Source organism: Mirounga angustirostris, unplaced genomic scaffold, assembly GCF_029215605.1.
Source record: "Mirounga angustirostris isolate CCGP_5_RB_7025 unplaced genomic scaffold, mMirAng1.0.hap1 SCAF_9, whole genome shotgun sequence".
Taxonomy (NCBI): Eukaryota; Metazoa; Chordata; class Mammalia; order Carnivora; family Phocidae; genus Mirounga; species Mirounga angustirostris.
In genome coordinates this window covers 38326450-38353912 of record NW_026991717.1, presented here as the reverse complement: position 1 = coordinate 38353912, position 27463 = coordinate 38326450, and the positions used below count along the sequence as shown (strand labels likewise).

The 27463-nt window shown below is 57.4% G+C and overlaps 2 protein-coding genes across 3 annotated transcripts in view; both read left to right on the top strand.

Moving 5' to 3' along the window:
• The window catches only part of MAP2K5 (mitogen-activated protein kinase kinase 5), a 245996-nt gene extending 245622 nt beyond the window's left edge, over positions 1–374 (top strand). Inside the window, exon 22 of the mRNA XM_064570255.1 lies at positions 247–374. Within this exon, the coding sequence (XP_064426325.1) occupies positions 247–291 (45 nt within the window). The 3' untranslated portion in view covers positions 292–374. The remainder of the gene's footprint in view (positions 1–246) is intronic.
• SKOR1 (SKI family transcriptional corepressor 1) lies at positions 348–27463 on the top strand. 2 transcript variants are annotated; one of them, XM_064570248.1, is made up of 9 exons: positions 348–459; positions 18522–20721; positions 21833–21920; positions 22839–22946; positions 23490–23561; positions 24969–25043; positions 25277–25351; positions 25864–25929; positions 26710–27463. In XM_064570248.1, exons 2-9 carry the CDS (start codon positions 18532–18534, stop codon positions 26802–26804), a joined length of 2769 nt encoding a protein of 922 aa, XP_064426318.1. In that variant the 5' UTR covers positions 348–459; positions 18522–18531; the 3' UTR covers positions 26805–27463. The 2 variants fall into 2 exon arrangements, with proteins under 2 accessions (XP_064426318.1, XP_045757844.1); XM_045901888.3 differs by lacking the exon at positions 348–459 and adding an exon at positions 16566–18301.

Here is a 27463-nt window from a genome sequence, read left to right as displayed (position 1 = left end):
CCCCTCAGCAAGGATGGATGGCAGTGCCCGAGCTGCCCTTCCCCAGGCACCGGCAAGCACCCCAGTGCTTCCGGATGTGCCGTAAGGAGGACCCCAGCCCAGCCCATTTGACAGACGAAAGACCGAGGCCTGCAGGTCCCCGAACCAAGTCCCATGGCAAGGAATAGCTGAGCCAGCAGTAGATCCAGGACCTCAGAATCCCTGTTGTATGCTCCGTGCTGGACTAGCGTTTGTCTATCCCGACAGCAGCGCCCACTCCGACACAGTGATCTGTCCTGGAGCAGCAGGTGAGGAACTGGAAAAGGCCCCAAGCGGTTCTGAGGCCCTTCTCCCAGCTCCCACTCCCACACCACACCTCCGGCTCCTCCACAGCAAGCTGCCTCTCACTGCCTTTGACCCCACACCTGCGAACCTCACTCATCACGGCCATTCACAGCCGCCCTCTGGTAATCCTGCCAGGTAAGTGTGGTCACGCCCATTTTACAGGTGACGAACTGAGGCTCACAGAGGCTTGGGTTTCCACTTGCAGGTCTAAGTGGCATCTCCACATATCCAAAAGCAAACTTCTGATGCCACCGCTCTCCCGTCTCAGTAAGTGGTGGAGATGGGAGATCCTCCCAGTGCCCAAGCTAACGTACTGGCACTCGGCCTTGACTCCTTTCTCCTTCACACCCCACATCTGTCCCACCTCGAAGACCTGTTGTCTTTACGTTCAAAATGTATTGATTCCACCACTCCTGTCTTCTTCCAAGGCCCCTCGCCTGGACCACCGCAACAGCCTCCCACCAGGCTCCCCACTCCCGCCCTGCCCCCGCATTCTCTTCTCCACGGCCACTAGAGGGAGCCAGTTAAAGCCAGGTGGTCATGGTCCCTTCCTGCTCAGAACCTCCAGCGGAGCTCCACTGGCTCGGGGGACAAGCCGAAGACCCAACAATAGGCCTGTGTGTAGGCCTGTATGACCTTACATTCTGCCCCCATTATTTTCTGACCTCAACTCCTATCACTCCCAGCTCCCTCCAGCCACATGGCATCTTCACTGACCCTTGAACACTCAGGCACACTGCCCACTGAGGGCCACGGCAGAGACATCTAGCCGACGCCAGGAGGTTCACACTCCCTCCATCGTGAAGGGCGGTTGCGGGAAGTCAGTGCCCAGCCCAGGAGGACATCCCCCAGACCCCCTTGCATTTAAGGGGGCCATGTGACTAGTGCTTGTCAATGGAAGGACAGAGCAGATGGTCCGTTGCTTCCAGGCCAAGAAGCATAAGGTGCAGATGTGCCTTCTCCACTCTACTTTCTCCTGGCTGTGCTGGAAGGCTGGGGAAGGCTGAGCCTCAAATGGAGGGAGCCTGAATCCTTGAGTCACCACGTGGAGGGATGCAGCTCATGCTGCATTGAGCTAGAACACAATTCCTTTGCTGATCTGTTACTGGCAGCCAGGTATCATGCCAACTAACACAGGCCTCTGTACTTGGGGTGGGAGCCCTGTCACCCACGTAGCCACGTGGCTCACTTCTACACCCGTCAGATCTGTGTTCAGATATCAGTGAGTTCTGACCGGACCATTGTTTAAAGTTGCAGCCTCCACACCTCCCTACCTACACGTTTTCCTTACTGCATTTGTTACCATGTGACAAACCACTCCTTTCACCATCTGTCTTCTGTCTTCTCGCTTCCTGTCCCCTATGTACACTCCCCACAAGGGCGGGGATTCTGGTCTGTTTTCTTCACACGGTAACCCCCGTGCTAAGAACAGAGCCCGGCCCGGCAGGTGCCCAATAAATGTTTGTTGGCTGAATGGCTGAGGTGGCGGGGCTGTGAGTCCCAGCCTGGGCTCGGACTGTTGCCCAGGAAGGAGCCGCCCTCCGTGAGGCATCATTTTGTTTTCTCCCGCAGGATTGGAGTCCTCCTGCTTTTAGTAACACTTTTCCAGGTGGTACAGGTTTCCAGCTGCCCCCTCGGCCTCCAACAGCGCGCTCGTCTTCTTACTGAGCAGGTGCTGTTGCCTGGGGCTGGGAAGGTCGCAGAGTTGGATGAGGCCCAGGCCATCAAGTCAGGGCTCAGGGCAGGGAGGGCTGCAAGGAGCATGGAGCGCGGACTCCCCGGAGAAGAGGCACTCAGGGAGCGGGGAGAGCTCGGGGCCTCCCCAGAGGGGTCTGCCTACCCCAGAATGTGAGGCAGCCACCACCCAGATGTAATGCTTACCCTTGCTTCAAGAAGCTGCACCCAGCAAGCCTGTCATCCCCAAATCCCAAGCCAGGGGAGGGAGCGCAAACGAGCAGGTATTCCAGGCCAGCCCCGTGCTGAGGGCTCACTTCGACTCTCATCTTCACAGCAATGCCATGAGGTAGGTGGTAGTAGTAATCTGCCCATTTTACAAATGGAGAAACTGAAGCACAGAGAGACCAAGAGACATGGCCCGAGGTCTCCCAGCGAGTAAGTAGCAAAGGTTGCTTTGGAACTCCGAACCCCACCTTTAACCACAGCTCCAGAAGTCAGCTTCCCAAACATACATATGTGCTTGTGAACTTGCACACACGTGCCCCATCCTCTGTCTAGCACAGAATTGCACACGCACACACTGGTGTGCAAAGATGCCGTGTCAGTATCTGTGGGAATGGGGCCCAGGGATCTGCTCTGTGACCAGCCCCCGGGACACACAGGCAGAGCGCCCCCCAATGATACTGGGAGACACTGCTCCAGAGGGCACACTGTAGACCGGGTCTGGCTTCCAGGTTGACCTCGGACTGGGCATGTGTCCATCTTGAGCATCAGTTTCCTCATTAGTAGATGCAGGCGTCAATTTCAAGGAGCCCTGCGACTTCTCCCAGCCCTGATGTTCTGGAGCAGGGTTTACCCCCATGAGCATCCCACAGAAGTGACACACTTTGCCCCAGAATTATGTGCACCCACATGCACACACATGGGGTTTTGTTCACAACTAGGTTTGGAACCCCTGGAGCCCACTCACTCATGGAACCCATGTTGAAAGCCCCTGCTTTGGGGTGGCCCCCAAGGTCTAAGTTTCCTTCTATTCAAAGTCTTGGAAAGATGGGGAACTGGGCAATTACTGAGGAGTTCTCCTGCAAAGACCCCCCCCCCCCGCCCCCGGCTGGAGAGCAAGACCCTCTTCTGCTCAGGGGCCACGGGAGGGCTGAGACCTGGAACACAAAGGGCAGGAGTGAGCTCTTCCTCTGCCCAGAATGCCACCCCACCCATCTTCCCCCACATGTCCCATCAGGCATCTCAAATGGCACCTCTTCTTGGAAGCTTCTTTATTCCCTTCTCTGGGTACAGACTGTGAGCCCCCCCCAGAGCAGGGATGAGTCCTACTCCTCTCTCCGCAGGGCCTGGCCAGGGCTGGCAGGGGCAAGGCGCTCCAAGGTGTGGCAGGGAGGGCTGACAGAATGGAAGGAGGGGGCATTTGGGCCCCAGGCCCCTGGAGCAGCTCCCTCTCCCAGGACTTGTCACTATCCTGTCCTGGCCTCATGCTCCAACCCACAGTAAAGCCCGTCTGCCTCCTAACCAGAGCCTCCTGGAGACGTGAACCCCGTGAGATGCAGCTCCCGTCCTCTCAGAACTTCAGGGGGAGCTGAAGGGGAGCGTTTCTAGGACAGGAGCGTCCTCACGGGGCCCCCAGGTCACACAGGGGAGCAGGTACTGCCCTGGCTTGGAGGCATGGAGGCCCCTTGGCACTCAGCCCACTGTCCCTTCCCAGTTCTGTCCTTTGGTTTTTCCCAAATGGGAAATAAAGGTTACAGAATCCCAGAGCTTTGGAGATCCTTCAAAAAGGCCCTGGGGACAGAGGGAGGAAAGTGGGACCCTTGTTCCCCAGGTGTGGTTAGACAGAGTCCTTGTGGCCCAGACCAGTCTGACCCAGAGCCTCCAGCCTGGGGCCCTGCTCAGGGGGGATGGTAGGCAAGTGCCAGGTGGGCTGAGTACTCTAACCTGGCTAGGGAAGGCTGCAGGGGCCCTGCCTGGAGGTCAAGGTCCTAGAGCCTTGTGCTCCTGCTGAACATATGCTTCCAGATCTATACACACTCAAGACTGAAGGCCAGAGTATAACCTCAGCGTGGGGTCCCAGGAGTGCTGGGCAGACGGGACCCTCTCGGTCACACAGGTCGGTGGGAAGGGGATGGTCAGCCACCTCCACATTGGCAGGGGGAGCCCAGCGAGGCCATGACGCTGCCTCAAAGGCGGCCCCTGTCCCACTGACTGCCGCCCACGTTCCCCATGAGAGCTTCATCCTTTAGCTAAGTCTGGGCCCTATCAAGATGGGAGCCTCTGTTCTCAGTGTAGCGGGGAGTAGGGGGGACAGAACACGGGGCCCTGCGTCCTGGGGGGGGGGCGGCGGTGGGGGGCGTGCCAGGCAAGCTGGCCAGGAGGGCAAGCAGGGAGCCAGCAGTTTCTGATGCGGTACTGGGGCAGGTGGACTCCCAAGACTGTTCTGGACCAGGTCCTAACTTGCACGCGGAGGGTCAGGGTGTTTTCACTACAAGCAGGTGGGACGCGGCCAGCAGCAGCCCCGAGGGGTGTGTGGCGATGTGGGGAGGGGCCGGCGGGGGAGCCCGGGGCAGGCAGAGGATGGTTCAGGGCCAAGTCCCCGAGCCTGGCCCTTCGTGGGCACTGGCTGCTCGCGTGGAGTGGGGGCAGCAGAAGGAGAGTGGGAGGAAGTCAGCCAGCCTTCAGTGGTGGGGCTGGGTTGGGGGCGCTTCCTTTCCGGTGGGCAGATCGGAAACGGGGAGGCCCCCCTCAGCTGGCCGGGCGGGGCTCCTCCGCGGGAGGCCGCGTGGCGACCTGGAGAGAGGCTTCCGGTGTGGGGCGGGGGTGCCCGGGCCTCGGAATGACAAGTTTTGTGCTGAACAACTACAAATATTGGCTGTGGCTTCGGACAGTCTGAAAAAGACTTTGTTTCCTCCCTTGGCGTTATCATTTGTCTCGTTTTGAAGCCAGAGATTTGCAGGCACGAACTTACAGACTAAAGTTTGTCTTAATTGCTGTGGTGTCACCACGTCTCTGGCAGATAAGAGCACAATGAACGAGTCGATGGGGCTGAGCCCTCCAGGTCCCTCTTCTAAAGTGAGACAAATCTCCCTCCTTTGAGCCCAACAGTCCATCGGCAGCCCTGTCCTGTATTTATCTCCCTAACAGTTTGCATTCACTTGCAAGGGATTAAAAAGTCTCTCCTGTCCACAGACTTAGTTAAAGGCATTCAAGTCGGGGGAGTCAGGCTGTGCCACAGGTTCTTCCCAGGGATGTGCTTTTTATCCCCCCCTTTTTTGGGGGGGAGGGTGGTAGTAGGGAAGTCAGTGGGGGTACACACTGGGAAAAGCAGCAAGGGTGGCAGAATGGAGAAAGAGGAAACGGGTACCCAGAGTGCCCAGGTCAGATCACTTTCGTTCTGAGAAAGAAAAGAAATAATACTTCTTGCAGCATCCACTGGGCCCGGCAGGCTGCCTGCAGCCTCACCTCCTCTGGCCCTCCCAGCACCCCTGCAAGGGCGGAGCATGATTAGCCCCCCTCTGTCTCCCGCTCCCAGCTTCCATCACAGGAGGTGATGCTCTGCTCCCCGAATGAGCCAAGCCTTTGCATAGGCAGTTCTCTCAGCCCGACACCTTTCCCAGCCACCCCTTTGCCTCCTAACTCCGACTCATCCTCCAAGACTGAAATGCAGTTCTGGGGAGGGAGGGGTAGGGTGGGGGGGATGGGCACACTTGTCCACCTATGCCCCCAGAGCCCCGGTCACTGCCCGGCCTCGCTGTGCTGTCCTGATTTGTTTTCTTACACCATCCATCTGCCTCATTCCAGTGAGGGCCCAGGAAGGCAGGAGCTGGGGCAGCACAAGCATTCAGGAGAGATGCTGGGGTGGGGTGGGGGGGGACGTGTAGATAAATACATGGGGGGGAAGGGTGGGGCTACAGCGAACTCAGTGAGGAGGCCTCGTCCTCCTGCCTCTGGGAACAAGATCCTAATGCTGTGGAGCCATGGGGCGTAGGTGCTCTTCAGTTTCCTTATTTTTATAATAATTAAAAATATATATTTTAAATCCCTTAGTCAGCAAGGCAGTGGGAGAGGCAGCCTTCGGTGTGAGTCTTCTGACGCGCAAATGAAGCCCTTCTCCTCTCCTGGGGCCTCCAGGGTCCCTTTTTGGCAATCCAGTGGGGGAGATGGTGGAATGTAGCAATGAAAGAAATGGGCTTGGAGTCACACAAACCTGGACCCAAGTCCTGGCTCTTCCACTGACGGACTGTGTGGCCCTGGGCAGGATGCCTAGCCCCTCTGAGCCTCAGTTCCCTCATTGGTCAAATGGGGTAATGACAGTACCACCTCATGGGTTGTTGATGTCATTATTAAGTCATCCTTGATGCTGACCAGGACAGGTAGGTCATGCCCCTCCCCCCACCCCACTTACACCCCCACACAGCCACTCCTCAGTCCCTGTGACTCCCCACTTTTTGTCTGCCTCCCTCCATCTGTAGGAGGCAAAATAAGAGAACCGCCCCCCCAAAGAAATTCACATCCTAATATCCAGAAATGATGGATATATTATGTTACATGGCTAAGGGAAATTAAGGTTGCTAATCACCTGTCCTCTAATCTTAAGTTAAGATTATCCTGGATTGTCCAGGTCAGCCCAGTGTGATCATGGGGGCCCCTGAGAGCAGAAGAGGAGGCAGGAGAGAAGCGGAGTCAGAGATTTGAGGCTGTTAGGCTGCTGGCTTTGAAGATGGAGGAAGGAGCCAGGAGCCGAGGGATATAAGTGGCCTCTGGAAGTTGGAAAAGGCAAGGAAACGGATTTTCCCTAGAGTCTCCAGGAGGAACACAACCCTGCTAGCTCCTTGCTTCTAGCCCAGGGAGACCCACTTCTAACTTGTGACCTCCGGAATTGTAAAATAATAAATCTGCTGTTTTAAAACAGTGTGCTCATTTGTTAGAGCAGCAGCAGAAACTAAAACAATGTCTCCTCTTCATTTCCAGCCCAGGCTGCCCAAATGCCTTTGGAACAAACCCATGTATATATCCCTTGACAGTTTACAAAGCCCAGGTTCTAGGCTGCCGTCCTCAGTGGTCCTCCCCGTTGACCCACCTGCACCCTCACGCTCTCTCCCAGCACCATGCACCCAGCACCACCAACACCCATCCTTCAAGAGCCAGGCTCCCTCGGACCTCCAGCTCCACTCCCCTCCTTGAGCCTTGGAGGCTGGGCCCTTACAGGACCTCAGCCATCCTGGGCACCAGCTGGCACGGGGAACGCCCCGGGGCTTCCCTGGATCCTCAGCAGTACCCACTGCAGGCACTGCAGACACTGTTATTCATCAAATACTTCCTCAGCACCTCGTGTGTGCCAGGAGCTGGGGACACAGTGAGGAACAAGGCAAGTCCCTGCACTCTGGAGCTCACGTTCCGGCAGGGCAGACAGACAAGAAAGAATACCATAACTTCAGGTGAGAGCAATTGCTGTGAAGAAATAAAGCAGGGCAAAGGACCAGAGGATGAGGGCTGGGGGGGCAGCCGTGCTGTTGGGAGCAGGGCACTTTCCCACTTCCAGTGGTACCAGCTAAGGAAACTTGAGCCCCCACCATATGCCAGGCTCGGTGCTGGGCCCTTGGCTTATCTCATCTCAGTTAGTTCTCCCAATAATCCTATGATGCCAATCCAATGATGCCATTTCACAGTCGAGAAAGCTGAGGTGCAGAGAGGCAAAGTGATTTGCCCAAAGCCACATGGCCAGGAAGTAGTAGCCCTAAGATTTACACCCATACCTGCCTAAAGTGCAAGCTGCTCCCTCAGGAACAACTGCCCCCTGTAAGATGCGGGCTATGTTCTCTTAGGACTCTTACTCCAAGAGAGTAACAGAGAGACAGAACACCCCGTAGTCACTCCATCCCAGGCCGGTGTAGTAGAAGAGGCACATTCCACAGACACCAGAAGGCAGCTGGGGAAGTGAATTATCAGTGGGAAAGGGGGAAAGCCTCCATGATATTTGCTGGAGAATGACTGGTTCTTAATTCTTGAGTAACTATGGTGAACTCCATCTGCATCTGCAGAGGGAGGAGGCTGAGGGGGCCCTCCTCTGGGGAGGCCCCATCTCTCCTGGGGAAAGAAGGATAATCATTTCTCCCAACCAGAAAAGCCAGTAGGGTGCCAAGACAATTTAATGGGGAGAGAGTCATCTTTTCAACAAATGGTGCTGAGACAACTGGATATCCATATGCGAAAGAATGAATTTAGATCCCTACCTCACATCATGCACAAAAATTACCTCTAAATCGATCATGGCCCTAAATGTAAAAGCTAAAACTATAAAGCTTAGAAGAAAATGTTAGGTGTAAATCTTACGACCTTGGGTTTGGCAAAGCTCTCAGATATGATACCAAAAGCACAAGCAGGAAAAAATAAAATCAATAAATTGGGTGTCATTGGGGCGCCTGGCTGGCTCAGTCATTAGGTGTCTGCCTTTGCCTCGGGTCATGATCCCAGGGTCCTGGGATCAAGCCCTGCAGCGGGCTCCCTGCTCAGTGGGAAGCCTGCTTCTCCCTCTCCCACTCCCCCTGCTTGCATTCCCTCTCTCGCTTTCTCTCTCTCTCTGTCAAATAAATAAAAATCTTAAAAAATAAATAAGTAAATAGGGTGTCATCAAAAATTAAAACTTTGGTGCTTTAAAGGACACCCTTAAGAAAGGGGGAAAGACAACTCACAGAATATATTTGCCAAACCTGTATCTGACAAGAGACTTGTACCTAGAATATATTAAGAACTCTTTCAACTCGGGCGCCTGGGTGGCTCAGTTGGTTAAGCGACTGCCTTCGGCTCAGGTCATGATCCTGAAGTCCCTGGATCGAGTCCCGCATCGGGCTCCCTGCTCGGCAGGGAGTCTGCTTCGTCCTCTGACCCTATCCCCTCTCATGTGTTCTCTCTCTCTCCTTCTCTCTCTCTCAAATAAATAAAATCTTTAAAAAAAGAACTCTTTCAACTCAATAATAAAACTAAGATAACCCAATTGAAAAAGTGGGGAAAGGATTTGAACAAACATGTCTCCAAAGAAGATGTACAAATGGCTAATAAGCACATGAAAAGATGCTCAAAATCATTAGTCACTAGAGAAATACAAGTCAAAACCACAATGAGATACTATTTCACACCCACAAAGATAGCTATTGTTATAGAAAAAAAAAAGAGACGATGGGGCACCTGGTGGTCCAGTCGGTGGAGCATCTGACTCTTGGTTTTGACTCAGAATGACTGGTTCTTAATTCTTGAGTAACTATGGTGAACATCCATCTGCATCTGCAGAGGGAGGAGGCTGATGGAGCCCTTCTCTGGGGAGGCCCCATCTCTCCTGGGGAAAGAAGGATAATCATTTCTCCCAACCAGGAAAGCCAGTAGGGTGCCAATTAATGTTCAGGTGGTGATCTCAGGGCCCTGATCTCAGAGTCGTGAGATTGTATCAGGTCTTTGTGCTTAGTAGGGAGTCTGCTTGAGATTCTCTCTCTCCCTCTGCCCTTCCCCACCCCTGACACACATGTTGGCATGCCCTAAATAAATAAATAAATGAATAAATAAAATCTTTTTTAAAAGAGAGAGCTGATGATAAGTGTTGTCAAGGATGTGGAAAAACCAGAATCCTCATATATTGCTGGTAGAATGTAAAATTGCAGTGCTTTGGAAAAAGTCTGATGGTTTCTTAAAAGGTTAAGTGTAGAGTTATTAAATGACCCAGCAATTCTACCCCTAGATGTATATTCAAGAGAAATTAAAAAATACAACCACACACACACACACAACTAAAACATACAACCACACAAATTACTTGCACATGAATGTTCATACCAGCCTCATTTATAATAGCCAAGAAATGGAAACAACCCAAATATTCATCAATGGATGAACAGATAAACAAAATAAAGGATACCAATACAAAGGAATATTATTTGACAATAAAAAAGGATAAAGCACTGATCCAAGCTACAACATGGATGAACCTTAAAAACATTATGTGACATGAAAGATGCCAGACACAAAAGACATGGTGTGTTTCCATTTAGATGAAATGTTGAGAATTGGCAAATATATAGAAGCAGAAAGTAGTGGTTGCTTAGGGCTGGGAGGGTGGGGAGCTGTGGAGTGATCGCTAATGGGTACAAGATTTTTCTTTGGGGTGATAAATATGTTCTAAAATTGATGGTTGCATAACTCTTTGAATATACAAAAACCATTGAATTGTACACTCTAAATAGGTGAATTGTGTGGTATGTGAATTACACCTTAGTAAATCTTGACCTGTCCCAGCACCCTGGACTCCACCAATGCTCAGGCAGCTGTCTGGAAGTGATCTGAGGCTGTCGAGGAGGGGAAAACTCACGTATGCTGAGCATCCACTCTGTCACGTGCTTTGTGCAGGCTGAGACTACGGGAAGGATTTTCAGGACCCAGAAAGAAAATGTCTCCTTAAATTTCGCACCCTAGGCACCTCCCTCTAGCCCCAGATCTGGGTATGTGCCATACACCCAGCAGCTTATTTAATCATTATAACATCGCCGTAACACCCTTATGACTACTCCATTGATGCGGGTTTGAAGACTCAGAGCAGAACTGGGATTTGAACCCAGGTCTTGCTGGCTCCAGAGTCCATCCTCTTTCCAGCCCTCCCCATCCACGCTGAGTGGAAAGAGGCCCTGGGAAGGAAGCCCCTTACAACCAAGGAGAGCTCAGCAAGCCCACCAGCTGTTCCCCCACCTGCCTGCCAGTACCTATCCCCACCTTCTTTTTTGAAAAGATTTTATTATTTATTTATTTATTTAGGAGAGCGAATGAGAGAGAGAGAGTGTGTGCTGGGGAAAGGGCAAAGGGAGAAGGAAAGAGAATTTCAAGCAGACTCTACCCTGAGCGAGGTGGCCAAGGTGGGGCTTGATCTCAGGAGGCAGGGCTGATCTCAGGACCCTGACCTGAGCTGAAACCAATAGTTAGCCGACTGAGCCACCTGGGCACCCCTATTCCCACCTTTCAAGAGAGCAAGCCTTTGGGGGCTCTACCTGAGGAATCTTGCCTGAACCTGTGAGGATGGTGGGAATCCCAGGACCTCCTAGACATCACCAGGGAGCACAGAACCTTCTACTCTTGAAGAACCAATTGGCCACTAGACACCAAGGGTACCGTTCAGTCATTATGGCCAGCAAGTCAACTGGGACTTGGGCTGGGGCTCACAGCCTTTACGCTAAAATGCTGTTCACTCATTCAATCAACAAATATGGTGAGTACCTACTGTATGCTAGACCCTGTTTTAGGCCCCCTGGGAATACAATAGCAAATAAAACATTCCAGGGAGAGATTCAGAAAATACTCACAAATAAATAACTACTTGGGAAGTATTAATTGGTGAGCAATCTAATGATGAAAACAAAACAGTACGAGACAGAGGGATGCGGGCCCAGGGAAGGAGGCAGACTTAGAGGAGGCCCAGTGTTGTGTCCAGGAGAGCATTCTGAGACTTCTGAAAGGCAGACACTGGAAACAGAAGTGAAGCCAGTCTGCTCTGTGGGTCAGAAGTCTCTAGATGCCATTGAATTTTCTTGGTGTATTTCTTCCAGTTGGTAGGAAGTTTCTGCGTGCCCACAGTCTCCCCATGCTAAGGACCTTGGAAAGAGGCTTGTGGCTAAGCTGGCGCTGACCAGAGGGGAGCCATTGGAGGGGAGGGTAGCTGGGATATGAGCAGGGACCCAAACTAGAGATCTGGAGGGAGAGGGAGCCCTGGGGCCAGCCCAGCTACTTGCCCACCCACCCTCTTTCCATATACCTCTGCTCAGGTCTTGGAGGCTTCTATGTCTGGTTGAGGCAAAGAAATCTGGTCCTGGGCTCCCCACTCAGGCCATCCCAGCCTAACTTGCTTCCCCAAGTGCAGAGCAAACCCCAGGATGAGCAAAACCAGGCCTTATGACCTTTGAACTTTTCCCAAAGCCTCTTGGCTCCGGAATCTACATTAGCCCAGGTGCTTAGGTCCCACTCCCCACCCCCCCAGGGCTCCAGAAGAGAGATGAGCCTCCTGAGTGGGTCAATCCTTCGCTCTCAATAGGTGCTGGACAGTGTGCCCATCCTATAGATGCAGACAGATACTGAAGCCAAGTGAAGGTCCACGTCACTCAAGTGGTGAACAGAACAACTGGCTCTGGGCCTCAACTTCCCTTGCTCTTTCCGATGACCAGGAGCTGGGAGGCTTCCGCTGGGAGGAGTGCTGGCCTGGCCTCTGATTCCAAAGAGCCAGGTCTGGGCGACAGAAACCCAGAGTGTGCAGCCTCTGGCAAGTCCCAGCCCTCCCGGAGCCTCAGGCCTCCCGGCCGCACCCAGAGCGAGGTGGGCGGGTAGCTCCGAGCACAGTTACGCTGGTTCTGGTAACTGCTCTCCGACTGCGGCCCAGCAGGCCCCGCCCAGCCACCTTCACTGGCTCGGGCTGAGGCCGCCGGGCGGGGTTCGGGTCTATCTGGCCGTCGGATTAATATCCAGATATTAAGTAAACAATAAATTAGCAAAACTACAAGAAAATTTTACAGCCCTTTGCATTTGGCAATCATTGAGTGTTAATTAGAAATTCATTACAATTAAAACCCTGCCTAAACAGGGCCTGCGCGCCTTAATTACATCTGATTTTTAATTCAGAATACGTGTTTACACAGTAAGCGCTACGTACCCCATGATTATCCCCAATCCTCTTTATACTGTACTAATTATGTAAATTAAACCTAATTAACTGACGAAAACTGCCGTTAATTCAACTGGTAAAAGATATGTGTTTGTGGAGAAGGCGCGGCCGCCCAGCCCCAGCCCTTGCCGGAGCTGGAATGGGCTCCCGGGCACCAGGCCGCGTGGACGCGACGCCCGGGACGCGGAGGCAGAGCGGATCCGGCGGGGGTGGGGGGGTGGGGGAGCACGTGATCGGAGTCCGGCCCTCCGACCTCAGTGCCACCCCGCGATGGATAAAAGAGAGAATCCGCGCTAATGGGGGTCAGAAAGACCAAGGGCATTGAGTGCTGCGGGCTTCCCAGACTCTGCACTGGGCTGCAGGATCCACAGCTCCCTCTGAGGAAGACGGGTCCCATCCTCCCCCGTCTGAGCCCGAGTTCAAGTCCCCAGCGCTGCCCCGCACTGGCTGCCTGAACCTGAGCAAGTGACCTGGCATTGCTAGGCCTGTTTCCTCTGCACGACGTGTTGTGTGATAATAAAAGCTCCTCCTGAGCTGCGCGGTCCTGCACATCCCTTATCTTCCCATCACTAAGTGAGGTTCTCCCAGCAGCGTGCAAGTTACATTTGGCGTCTGGGAAATCAGTCTGCGTCCCTTATTGCCTGGGGAATCTGGGTGGGTTGGCTTTCACTTCCTGACCTTCAGTTTCCTGCCTGTAAAATGGGAATAAATGATCCCTACCTATTCCCACGGCCACTGTGAGAACCGGCTGTGCAACTGTAAAATGCGGTTCATGGTGATACTAACCAACCGGATGCTGGTCCAGAGAAGAGCCCAGACCCGACCCCCGAGACCCGCTCACTGGAGACCACTACCCCCCAAGAGAGCGATGTCACCTCCCCAGCCTCTCTCCACGCGCCTGCCGTCTTTCTCCAGCTCAGATCCTGGATGGAGCGTTGGGTGGGTCTGTGAAGCCAGTCTTGGGTGCAGGGAGCTGTCCGCAGCTTGGTGCTGAACGGAGACGCAGGCGCGACCCCTGCACCGCCTCAGTGCCACAACCCGGGGAGGGAACTTTTGTCTGAGAAGTCCCCGGGGGCCCTGGGGCCCGGCTGCCGGAAACGCCCTAGAGGTCGGCCCGGAGGCGCTGTTGGCCCTCACAGTACAATAGAGGCAGGACAGGCAGGCTTTGCCCCTCCTCTTTCCACTCCCACCTCCCCACTACCCCGGGGGCGTCCTGGCTCTGCGATCGTTGTCACTACCACACCGAATTCTGAGATGCCTTTTAAAAAATCATTAGGAGCCTAAGAATAATTACCGAACGGGATTGTAATTATGGGATGGGGGAGGCCGGGCAGAGGGAAGGGGGATGAGCAGGTGGAGGGTGGGGGTGGCTTTCGGACTGGGATGGAAAATGGGTTCCTGTTTACCTCGGAGGGAAGTGTAACGGGGCGGGGGAGGGTAAAGAGAGGTAGAGTTAGAGCGGGACAGAAGCAAAGCCTAGGAAAGACACATTAATGGAGGGAACAGAGGCAGAGAAAAGGACTGAGCAGATTCTGAGAGAAAAGAGAGAAAGGCAAGGAGGTCCAAGAGAGAGAAAGATGGAAACCGAGGGAGGTGAAAGAGCAAGAGGCCACTCTAGAAGGGACCCCGCAGAGCAGACAGAACCCTTAAACTTGGGGGTAGTTTTTGAGGCTTCAGATAACACGTTAGCCAAGGGGAGGAGGTGACAAACGAGTCAGGCCGGGCCCCCTCTCTCCAAGGGCAAGGCCTGGGCCATCCGTTCGCTCCCCCAGAGGATTCTCCCAGGGTCCCTGCGAGCCAGGGGAGAAGAGAAAAACGAGAGGAGAGAAGTGGACTGATGAAGGAGGAGTGACGAACCCCAGAGGAGGCGGAATGCAGGAGGGGAGAGGGCCTGTAACCCAGAGAGAAAGGGAAAACGAGGGGGCGGGGGCGAGGGCGACCCCGCGCCGCTGGCCGCGGAAGATTTATGGCGCCGTTCGGGTTCCAAGGGCGGGCTGCGCTAGCCGCTGCTGCCAACGTCGGAAGCCGCAGTGGCCGCTGCGTCCCCTGCCCGGGCGGCCCGCCGCGCCCCGGGCCATCCCTGCCATTATTAACTTCTGTTTGATTAGGGTAATTGTTCAAACTTAGGCTGGACAGTATGATTAATTACAGTTTAATTAACGTGTCCATTAAGGACACTTAATGCCATGGGGGGGTTCGAGGGGGCGCCCGGGTATGAACAAATAGGGAGGGGGTGAGACTGGTAACTCGAATGAAGTCGAGACGGAGATTGAAAGGGAGAACACGGTGACCCAAAGGGGTAGTGTGGGGAAAGAATAGTGAAGACAGAAACCTACAGGCAGAGAGGGGAGAGAAGGGTGGAGAGAAATGGAGCTTTGCAAAGAAAGAAGATGCCAAGGGGTGTCTGTAGCATCAGGGGGCTAAATCCCTACCTCGGAGAAACTGAGGTAGCAGGAGAGCTGGAGAAGATTCTAGCAGCCACCTAGAAAGTAGTTGACCCCGGGTATCTCCCAGCGATGACTTAGTGCCTACCCTGGGCAGGTCGCTCTTGGTGGAGGGAGGCAATCAAGGGGGGGAGGGGTGGCCCAAATCCAATTCCACTGCTTAGTGAAGGAGTCGCCCCTCCCCAGGCTGGAGCTGTCCTGACGCCTTCCAACCAAATCAGAAGCGGTGGGGAAAGTTGATTCTGCCCCTTCCCAGCTACCCAGCCCCCATAGCCCACACCCTTATCTCTGCCCCAGCTGGCCGCTGGTTACCCAACTGGCTCCCCGGGGCCACTCTCGGGATCCACTGCTTTGGCCCCAAAGTGCGATGCCCTTCCTCACGCCCCTTCTTCCAGAGCCTTCCTCAGCCCGGTCAACCGGCCTTGGCCCAGACAACTCCTGGCCCTTCGGCGCGGAGAGCTGGGCCCTCCCCACTTCGTTCAGGGAGGCAAACTTTGCGGCCCCAGGCCCTTCCTCCCTCCTGTCCCCTCTGGCGAGCGTGGGCCGCAGGTGCCGGGCGCAGGGCGCAGGTGTGCGGCCGCTTACCTGGGGCGCGCAGACCCGGGAGCTGCAGGAGGCGGCGGGCGCGGCGCGTGGCCCGCGGGCTAGAGGACCCCGGGAGGGCGCGAGTGACTGCGCGGGCGGTGGGTGTGGCGCCCCGGCTCGCAGCTGTCAGGCGCGCCCGCTCCGCGCCGGCCTCGCCACTCGGGCTGTGATCGCGCCGTGCCCGTCGCCGCGCCATGCGCTCCAGGCTTCGGCCTCGGCTCCGGGCCCGTCCGGGGCCTCGGGGGCAGCGGCGCCGGGCACAAGTCTTCGCTCAAGGGGCCCTGGCGTCCCGCGCCCGCTGAGAGCTGGCGCCGCGCGGGAGGGGCCAGCGGGGCCGCGGGTGTGAGCGCGAGGAGCCCGGGAGCGCGGCTGTGCGCGCGCGCGGGGAGGGGCCGCGCCGTCACCCGGAGAGCCCGGCGGATCCCGGACTCCCGCCCGCCGCTCCGCCCGCCGCGCACCTCCTCTCACCGCTCGCCCGGCTCCAGCCGCCGCCGCACGGTGAGTACCCGCGTCCGGTCGCCCGCAGCCCCCGCGCCCTGCCCCTACAGCTTTTTTCGTTTAGTTCCGATTTGGGTTCTAGCGGCTGTTGTTTTTATTATTATACCTAAAGACTCCATCGCCTCACTCCCACTGCTGTCCGCCTCCCGCCTCGTCGCCCTCTCCAAGCTCACCCCTCAAGCCCCAGGAGCCGGAGAGGGCCCCGCAAGCAGCCCTGGCGGCTGCTCCTGGCCGCTGCGTACAGCTCATTGCCCGGGCTTTCCGCTCTGGCCCTCGAAATTCGGCTCCTTTCCTAGGGCCCCCCTTCTCCTGGCTCTGGGGCCCAGAGCCCCCTCCACTCCGGAAAAGCCCGCGGGGCCCCCAGACCCGCAGCTTGGAGAGGACGCGCTCTGCCCTGAGGAGCACCCTTCACTGCATGCGGGCAGGGCACACTTGCAGGTTTCGGGAAACCGAGAAGACATCGTCATTTCCCAGAGCCGCGGAGCCCTCCCCCCCCCGTCACCTCCCCAAGCCCACCTGAGAGCTCTTCAGGGGGGTGCAGGGCTTGCGTCGGCTGGGGAGTTAGGACAGTGTTTTTGCCTCCTAAGATGTTACAAGGGACTTCAACGTGAAAGGAGGGTCAACTTGTTTCAATTCGATCCGCGGAGATGAAGATGAAACAGACAGATAACAGATAAATAGCTTGATACTTGAAGAAGGTATGAAGACAGATGGGAGAAAGAGGAGCGAGCTGGGAGAGACAGGCAGCTCAGGGACAGATAAGATCGACAGATGAGGGGGCACCTAGACAAACAGGGAGGGGAAGAGACAGACAGAAGAGGAGCCCAGTCTCTTCAATGAAGGCTTTTGAACACGGATCCCGTGTCTCGCAGGAGCTGCCCCTCTGAAAATGGATTTGCCTTTCCTGACGAGTTTAGGGGAGGGGCCCACGGGGTTGAGCTGCCTGGGCCTCAGGAGCGCCTGCAGCCGTGGGCCAGATGAGAGCCTTTGGTGTCTGAGGACACGTGGCAGGGCCAGGCGACCTAGAGGGCCCCAAACATCAGTCCCTGGGTCCTCCCGCTGCTGAGGTCCTCGGGAGAGGCTGCCTCCCTGCCTGGGCCAGAGATCAAAGCGTGGGACCGGCAGCAACTTTTGACCTGGAGCCTTGTGGCTTCGGACACCGGCCAGGATTCTTCTCAACCCGTATGAACTGGGACAGCCCGGCTTGAAGTATACTCAGAGAGGAGACGCCCCCAAAAGAGGAAGCCCAGAGCCCGGAGAGACTGCACTTAGCCTGAGCAGGAAAGGCATATCTGAAGAAGGAGGAAAACTTAGGGAATGGGCTGTTAGAAGCAAAGAAGTGGCTCCTGAGAAACTTCCTCGAGAACCCCTCTGTCCCCACGCGCTAACCCGGATGGAAACCGGCTTTGGTCCGGAACGCAGCTAAAAATGCAGAAAATGTGGTTAGGAACTGCGTGACCCTGGTTCCACTGATGGCTGGGGAAAAAAACGGTTTGTATTTCCAGCCGGAATCTTTCTGCTCAACGAAAGCGAGGCTCAGGGCGTGAGAGGAGAAGCTCGGATTTGTGGAAACCAGTGCTGTTATTCCGGGGAACCGGCTTGGCACGGAACTGGGTGCGGTGGGGGCCGCCCTGGGGCTAGGCGCGCGCAGAGTGCTTTGGAGAGCCGGGTTCAGCACCGCGAACAGCGGTCGTCTCAGCCTCCTTCCCCCCGCCTCCCCCCGCCCACGGCCTCGAGACCCTCCTCCTTCTCCTTGCCCCCCCCGCCCCCTGCTGTCTGGAGATGGGCAGTGACCGCCCCTCCCCTGTCCGTACCCCTCCCAGCGCCTCCCCCGCCCGCCCGCGTGCATGCGCGACTGAGCAGAGGGGCAGCCTGTCCCCGAAGTCCGGGCTTCAGGACCCGGGCGGGTAGGGCAGGCTGCGAGGGTAGCCAAAGGCGCACGGATCTGGACGTTGGGAAGCCTGGGTTAGGCAATGGCTTTGCTGTGTGGCCTTGGGCAAGTCACTCTCCGTCTCTGGGCCCCACTTCCTCCACAATCCGAAAACAAAATTGGGTTCCTAGCTGCCGGGGCATTCTTGAGGTCTCAATTACCCCTTCTTCTCCCCCAAACCCCGGGGGCTTTTGCTGTGGCGCCAGCACGAGTCTGAATAACAAAAGGCTCCCGTCCAGGGGACGAATGAGCTTGGACTCCCCATAGCCAAGTTTCCCCGCGCGCCCAACTCGGCGCACCCCGCTGGGCGGGCCGAGCCACGGTGGCGCTGAAAATGGCTCATCTGCTCTCTACTTTCTCTGTTTCGCAGGAGCGGCGGCATGGAGGCTCTCACCACTCAGCTGGGGCCGGGGCGCGAGGGCAACTCCTCACCCAATTCGAAGCAGGAGCTGCAACCCTACTCGGGCTCCAGCGCTCTCAAACCCAACCAGGTGGGCGAGACGTCGCTGTACGGGGTGCCTATCGTGTCTCTGGTCATCGACGGCCAGGAGCGCCTTTGCCTGGCGCAGATCTCCAACACTCTCCTCAAGAACTACAGCTACAATGAGATCCACAACCGCCGGGTGGCCCTGGGCATCACGTGCGTGCAGTGCACGCCAGTGCAGCTGGAGATTCTGCGTCGGGCCGGGGCCATGCCGATCTCCTCGCGCCGCTGCGGTATGATCACGAAGCGCGAGGCCGAGCGCCTGTGCAAGTCGTTCCTGGGAGAGCATAAGCCACCCAAGCTGCCCGAGAACTTCGCCTTCGATGTGGTGCACGAGTGCGCGTGGGGCTCGCGTGGCAGCTTCATCCCCGCGCGTTACAACAGCTCGCGTGCCAAGTGCATCAAGTGCGGCTACTGCAGCATGTACTTCTCGCCCAACAAGTTCATCTTCCACTCGCATCGCACACCCGACGCCAAGTACACGCAGCCCGACGCCGCCAACTTCAACTCGTGGCGCCGTCATCTCAAACTCAGTGACAAGTCGGCCACAGACGAACTGAGCCACGCTTGGGAGGACGTCAAGGCCATGTTCAACGGAGGCACCCGCAAGCGGACTTTCTCGCTGCAAGGAGGCGGCGGCAGCGCTAATGGCGGGTCGGGTGGGCAGGGGAAGGGGGGTGCTGGCGCCGGGGGCGGCCCGGGCTGCGGGGCAGAGATGGCCCCAGGCCCGCCGCCCCACAAAACCCTGCGCTGTGGCGAAGACGAGGCCACCGGGCCTCCTGGGCCGCCTCCTCCCCATCCGCAGCGGGGACTTGGTCTAGCGGCGGGAGCCGGCGGCCCGCCGGGCCCTGGAGGGCCTGGTGGCGGCGCCGGCGTACGCAGCTACCCCGTGATCCCTGTGCCCAGCAAGGGCTTTGGCCTCTTGCAGAAACTGCCCCCGCCGCTTTTCCCTCATCCCTATGGCTTCCCCACGGCCTTCGGCCTCTGCCCCAAAAAGGACGACCCGGTGCTAGGCGCGGGCGAGCCCAAGGGAGGCCCAGGCACCGGGAGCGGCGCGGGCGCGGGCCCTGGCGGAGGCGCGGGCGGGCCCGGATCCGGCCACTTGCCCCCCGGGTCAGGCCCTGGCCCGGGCGGCGGCGCCATGTTCTGGGGTCACCAGCCCTCTGGGGCAGCCAAGGACGCAGCGGCCGTGGCTGCAGCGGCCGCCGCCGCCACCGTGTACCCGACGTTTCCCATGTTCTGGCCGGCGGCAGGCAGCCTCCCGGTGCCGCCCTATCCAGCTGCGCAGAGCCAAGCCAAGGCCGTGGCGGCCGCCGTGGCGGCGGCGGCGGCGGCGGCGGCGGCGGCTGCCGGCGGCGGCGGCCCTGAGTCGCTGGACGGTGCCGAGCCGGCCAAGGAGGGCGGCCTGGGCGCAGAGGAGCGCTGTCCTAGCGCGCTGTCCCGCGGGCCGCTGGACGAGGAAGGCGCTGACGAGGCGCTGCCGCCGCCTCTGGCCCCACTGCCCCCGCCACCTCCGCCCGCCCGCAAAGGCTCCTACGTGTCGGCCTTCCGACCTGTGGTCAAGGACGCCGAGAGCATCGCCAAGCTCTACGGTAGCGCCCGCGACGCGTACGGCGCCGGGCCTGCTCGGGGGCCGGGGCCGGGCGCGGGGGCCGGCGGCGGCTACGTGAGCCCAGACTTTCTGAGCGAGGGCAGCTCCAGCTACCACTCCGCCTCGCCCGACGTGGACACTGCCGACGAGCCCGAGGTGGACGTGGAGTCCAACCGCTTCCCCGACGATGAGTGCGCTCCAGACGACGCCGAGCCGGGCGTACCCAGTGCGCCCAGCGCGGGAGGCGGCCCGGACGCCGACCAGCCCGCCGGGCCCCCGTCTACCACCTCCTCGGGCGCCGACGGTCCCACAGACTCCCCAGACAGCGGCAGCCCCCGTCCCCGGCGCCGCCCAGGGCTGCCAGCAGCCAGCCGGTCAACATTTGGGGACCTGGCGGCCGACGACGGGGTGCGGAGACCTGAGAGGAGCCCGCCGAGCGGCGGCTATGAGCTGCGAGAGCCTTGCGGGCCGCTGGGGGGCCCCGCGCCGGCCAAGGTGAGCCCCGCACCCGCCTCGCTGGTGGCGCCTCCCCGCTTACCCCTCGGCACCTCGGGGATGTGGGGCAGGCACTGGCCAAGTTAGGGACGGGAATTGTGTTCGGAGCCGGCGTTCGAGCGGCAGGCCCCAGCTGCTCTGGGTAGGCCCAGCTTCGGTAGCGCTGCGGGCCTTGCCGGGACCTCTGAGTGAGGGTTTCGGAAAATCCGGGGGTGTGTGGGGGCGCAGCAGGCCTGAGAAACGGGTGTGCTACGTTTTTTGTTGGGTGGGGGGAGGGGCGGTGGAGACAGGCAGAGACCTTCAGCAACAAAGACAGAAAGAGAGAAATAAAAGGGGTCTGGAGAAAGAACGCGGAGCAGAGAAAGGGACCCAACGCCAGAGAAAAGTGCGTGCGGGGCTGGGCCATGGCACACGCACCCAGATGCGGATCAGGGCCCCGGGGAAGACAAGCTGATGGGGAGAGGAGAGGACGGCGTCTCCCTCAAGCGGGGCCCCAGCAGGACCGGTGCCGGAGTCTTCCTCCACCCCAACGCGTAGTTTTCTGAGTCCCTTTGAACTCCGGCCTTGGGAACCGCAGGGTTCCTGGTAGGCAGCTGTCCAGACGGCTTGCGGGGCGGGAGAGGGGCTCCCAGGTTGGCTGGGCCACGGGTTCGGGTCGGGGCTGTGCAACTAAGCCGAATTCGTTGGCCATTTGAAAGTGGGTGCGCATACTTGTACATTTCCATTAGGTCCATTAAAACACGAATCATTAGCTGGATGCGAAAGGCGTCATTTATGGGGGAACTGGGTGAGGGCTGGTGGAAGATGCCGAAAAGGAGATGGGCGAAGAGGGGGGGTGGCCCGCTGTGAACAGTACTTGGGCTTGAGAGCCGCTTTGTCTTTCTGATAATTTATCGAGGACGCTAATAATGACCCTGAAACTACAACGGTGATGCGGCCTCCGAGGGCGCCAGGCTGCGCCGCGTGCCTCATAGCCGCCGGGGGCGCTCGGGTCCCCCGGGCTAGCTGACCTCCCCTCTCAGCTCTCCCTCTCGGCCGCGGCGCAGGGCCGAACGGCCCCCGAGCCGCTTCAAGCGCCCCCCTAACCGCCTGTCATTTTCGGCCGCCGCAGGTGTACGCGCCAGAGCGGGACGAGCATGTGAAGAGCGCGGCGGCGCTGGGGCCCGCGGCCTCCTACCTCTGCACCCCCGAGGCCCACGGTAACGCCCCCAGCCCCCCTGCCGAGGTCGCTGGCCAATGTGACGTGGGAACCGCGGGCGGAGGGCCGGGGCGGGCGGGGGGGGGGCGGTCCTGCGAGGGAAGACGAGAGGAGAAAAAAAGAGAGGCAGAGAAAGCGAGAGAGGGAAAGAAAAATAAAGGAAAAGGAAGCTAAGTAAGAACTCCCAATAACTTCCATCGTTTGGTCACTCAACAAACCTCCCGGCCCACCACACATACACACGCTCACGTGCACCTCACACACTGGCTTCAATCCTTTTTAAAATCGCGCCTGGCACCTCTTTCAAGTCCTCTCATTTATTCAGCAATTGTTTTGGCCTCGACGTCCTGCTCGGCAGGCCGGGTTAGGGCGGAGGGTGCGGGCGCTCGGCTGCGCGCTTGGACACCCCTGAAGCGCCGGGTAGCTGCGGCCCAACCGGGGGGAGCCCTTCACGTGCGCCAGGCCCCAGTGGCTCGAAGAGGAGGGGCGGAGGGCCTCGGAAATCCGGGCAGGCCGAGCCCGAAAGGATGTCTCCCCTGCCGCCACCCTGCGCGGGTCGCCGCCTGGGCCGCGTTCTCGGCGGGAGCGGCGCAGGCAGACCCGGCGGCCACGCGCGCTCGCGGTGCCCCAGTATCTGCGCGCGATGTAGGTCGCTCGTCCCTGGTGGGCTCGGCTGCTCGTCTTGTTCTTTTCCGAGGGGCTGGGGAGGGGGCGTGGAGCGCGAGATGAGCAGACCGCGCGCGGGGGAGGGGGTGCCCGGCCCAAAGCCTGAGGGTGCAAGCCCAGGCGCACAGCCGGGAACCAGCGGCGGCCACAACGCTTTTAATTAGGGCTCGGGCGCCCCGACCGTGGCAGCTCTGGCCGTATCGGGGTCACGGTTTCTTTGCTTCTCCTTGAAACTCGGTTTATTGCCTTTAAGAACCAGATAAGGAAGACAATCACTCGACCGCCGACGATTTGGAAACGAGGAAATCCTATCCAGACCAAAGGAGTATCTCCCAACCAAGTCCCGCAAATACAGACCGAGGTGAGCCCTAGGACCCTCGCGCACCAACCCCACCCGGAAGCTGGGGCCCAGGTCGCCCAGGTGCCCACCGTTTCTGCTTGCGAAAGGGGTTTTCGATCGAGCGTAAGCGGCTGCTGGTCCTCTCGTGCGGCTGGCTGATACATATTTAAACAGCGCGCGCGAGAGGTGCAGGCTAGGTTTTCTGAGTTGCTTTCCTCCTTAGTGGGTTCGGGGCTCTTCCGGGTAAGAGAAGGGGCTGTGCTAAAAGGAAATAAGAGACACCATCACCCACATGAAGCAAGTCAGAGGGCAGGTCCGGCCCTAAGATAGCCTACCTTCCCTGAGTCCATTGTCCTTCTTCAGTGGGTCACTTTGTAAAACGAGGGCCACACCCCTAAAATGATAGCTTGGAAGGTAGATGGTACTCGATGCCTGTAACTGTCTCTTCTAAAGGCAGAAGATCTGGAGCAGCTCCCTGACTTAGCACTGTTCCCAGCAGCTCACCCTTCCCCTCCCAAGGCCTCTCCCAGGATAGAACCCCTCTTACCTGCCCTTGTATCCCAGGTGAAGATGGGCTCACCCTGGATATCACAGGAACTCAGCTAGTGGAGAAAGATATCGAGAACCTGGCCAGAGGTGAGGTTAAATCTGTGAAATGGGGCTACACCCTGCTTGGGGGGAGATGAACCATTCTTGTAGGGGAGTGTGTGGGAAGACAGGGTTCTTGGGGAATCAATTTTCATTGAGTGGAAAGGATAATCCTCTGGGCACATGATGCTGGCACAGAGGTGTGGGGTGGGAGGGAGTGGGGAAAGTGAACCAAACCCCTAGAGGTTCATTAGAAGTTTGGATTCCCAAGGCTGGCCTATCTGAAAAGCCCAGTGAAAGAGAGCAATGAGTAATGATCCTCAGAACTTGATGCATGTGACAGATAGGGCAATCTGGGTCTCCCAACCTCACTGGAAAACAGGACTTTTTCTGAAAAGCAAGATTGCAAGAAGGCATTTATTTTAGGAATGTCTGAGAGGTTAATTTTTTCCTGGAATTAATGCATAACCACCACCACCACCACCACCCCCGCCACACACACACACAGCGTGCCCTAAATGGGGTGAGGATAGAGCCTGCTTTCAGAATGGGATCCTGGGGTTGCTGCTCCACCTGCAGGGGGAGTGCGTGCCTTGAGACACAGAGGACGGGAGCCTCTGACCCCACTTTGCTCCTCTACCTCCCATTTCTGTGTTTCCTCAGCACCTGCTCAGGGTGGGATTTCTCAGAGAGACTCCCCAGGAGGAGGACCCAGATCCCAATAGCTCCATGGTCAGGGCAGCCCCTGCCATCTCTCTGTAGCTGGTTCTGAGGGCACGGACGGGGCTTTCCACATCCACCTGCTATCCACCACACTGCCCTCAACCAGCCCAGGGATGGGCTTGGAAAGTGGTGTGGGAAGGGGAAGAAGAATTGGTGGTCTTTCACTCTTCCTAGTCACAGATTATAAAGGATATGCAATTACCTTCAACATCATTGGTCCTTTATATAAGAGCTCTTAGTATGGATTTGGGGGCCTGGGACCCCCTGAAATTGTGAACAAGCTGTTGTGCGTACAGGTATTTTTCAGGGCAGGGGTCCAAGTCTTTGACCAGATTCACCCAGCTCGTATAATTGAAGAGAGGGATTAGGTGTGTCATTTGGAGGGGTAAATCAAGTCCTGGGCCAGCCTCTAAGGTTAGGGAGTTGGGAACAACTTAAAGCAGATGCCATGCTGGTTAGCGCCTGGAGCCAGGGCCTAGAAGCCCAATATGGCTTCCACCATCCTGAATTTAATTCCCCTGGGCAACTTGTTTCCTCGCCCCAATCCTTTGGAAGCAAATGGGAAAACAGTGTAGAGGGCCTCTACCTCCTGGCCCCACCACTCCACAACTCCCATCTCAGGGTCTCCCGGCTAGGGCAGGACCTGCAGAACCTTGGTGCTGGTAGTTGGGGGGTGGGGGACGCCTGAGTCCCGCGCACCCTCCTTTACCTCCCACTCTCGCCCCCTCACAGACGAATTGCAAAAACTGCTCCTGGAGCAAATGGAGCTCCGCAAGAAACTGGAGCGAGAATTTCAGAGTCTCAAAGGTACCCCCACCCCGACCCACCTCACCCTAACTCAGCACGAGAGCCTTCTTCGTGCGCGCCCGGAGCCCAGGCCAGGCAGCCGCGGCTGCGCGCCCCGCACCAGCCGCCGAACCCTGCTTTTCCGGGGCTTCCCGCCAGGCCCGAGACCGAAGGGGTGGGGGCGGGAATGGGGAGTGGGGAAATGGGGCCGAGGGAGCTGTGACGCACAGCCCCCACTTAATCAATTTGCACAGATAATTTTCAGGATCAAATGAAGAGGGAATTGGCTTATCGAGAAGAAATGGTGCAGCAGCTGCAAATCGTCAGAGGTAAGACGCGAGTCAGGTGAGCGCGTGCACGGGCCGTAACTGCCTCTCGTCTGGCAGGAGCCGCAATGTTGGCTCAGTCATTTGGATTTAAATTGAAGGTAATTTAACAATTATTTTTTTTATTTAATATCCTTTGTATACTCTGATTAGCCTCAGAATGGCAAGCGAGCCCAGCAAACGGCTTGCAGGCATCATTACATGGAGTGATTGAACTTCTTATCGCGGCAATTTCCGTGGTTTCTAAATTAAAAATCGAGGCGTAAAATTACCTGGGAAGTAATGCCTAAGTTTGCTTTAATTTTGGTTAGATCCGTCTGCCTTTAAGCGCCATCCCAGGCCTTTTCCTCCCTCCTCCAGGCTGCAGTTTGGGGCATTGATGCTCCCTCCCTCGGTCTCCCGGATTTGTTTCTTCGAGGGGCTGAGCGCTGGGGAGAGGGTGAGGCCCGGGCTATGACCCTGGCCGGCTGGAGGGTGGTCTCATTTCCTCACCGGCCCCTCCCCATGTCTTCCAGACACACTGTGTAACGAACTCGACCAAGAGCGGAAGGCGCGCTATGCCATCCAGCAGAAATTAAAAGGTGCGGATGCTGGGGAACAAAGATAGGACTGTTGCCAGGCTCTGGCTGTGCCACTGAATGAATGAGTGAATGAATGATGGCGGATGAGTGAGTGGATGGTGAATGAGCTAATGAATGGATGAGTAAATGGAGGGGCCAGTGAGAGGGGAAGACCAGGTCTACCTAGATCAGAAGCCAAGAGGAGGGAAATGGGGATTTTTTTTTTTAAAGATTTTATTTATTTATTTGAGAGAGAGAGAATGAGAGATAGAGAGCATGAGAGGGAGGAGGGTCAGAGGGAGAAGCAGACTCCCTGCCGAGCAGGGAGCCCGACGCGGGACTCGATCCTGGGACTCCAGGATCATGACCTGAGCCGAAGGCAGTCGCTTAACCAACTGAGCCACCCAGGCGCCCGAAATGGCGATTTTTTTTAATGGGGAAATAATTCTAGAACGATAGAATAGGGAGAAAGAACCCCTTGAGCCCTGGGCATTGGGAAATCTGCCGTGGGATCCAAATCTGGCCGTGGGCAGATTGACTTCCCTCTTTCTGTGCCTCAGTTTCCTCTTCTGCATAATGGGGCTACTGCACCAGCGCAGTGGTTCTAAATCGCCAGGTTCTCTCGCTTACCCGCCTACCTTTTTCTGATCCGTTCACTTGAGAACCCCTGAGCCAGAAGGGGGTGGGTGAGACTCCAGGAGGGCAGGGGAAGGGCGGGGCGAGTGGACGGAGCCGGTAGGCCGCGCGGGCGAGGCTAGGCAAGCGAGGTGCTCAACCTGGCCCGCCGGACTGTCTTTCCAGAAGCCCACGACGCCCTGCACCACTTCTCCTGCAAGATGCTGACGCCCCGCCATTGCACGGGCAACTGCTCCTTCAAGCCCCCGCTCTTGCCCTAGGGCCGGCCCGGCCGCGCCCACGCGCCCTCAAGCCATGCTGCTCTCTTCTTGTAAATACCCGCGGCCGCGGCGGCCGAGAGCGAGGAACAAGCCATTCGGATACGACCGATGTACATACAGCCTCCCGCCCGCCCGCCCTCCGCCAGGGCGCCTCGGCCCAGGGCCCCTTCTCCGTTTCCAAGTGTAAATACCACCTCGCCCCACGGTTGAACTCCAGGGCATCGGACCTCATGGGGTTAACTGGACCGAAGGGGGTAAGAAAGGGGAAAGGGGGGGCCTCCCCCGCCCCACACAGCCTCGGATCCCCAGTTGTGTACACACTGTAGCAACTTCGCGGGCGCTGGCCCCGCGGCTCCCCCGTCCCGTCCACTTCTGAAACTTGTTCCTAATGACAAAGTGGCTATGTGCAATGGATATAAATGTACTGTGAGTCTCTCTTGGTTCAGTATTGGGTTCCGTTTGATTTATGCTGTAAATTATTTTGCTTCCTTCTCCTGGACCTACTTCCAGTCCCATTTTGCATTCCCCTTTGGGTTTTGTTTTGTCTATTTTTTTTTTTTTTCTTGTTAACCTCTTGATGTAACAGCACTTTAAAAAGGGCAACAACTGACTCACGAGATGGAGACCACCTTGAGCCTGTTTGGGGAGACCACCCTGTA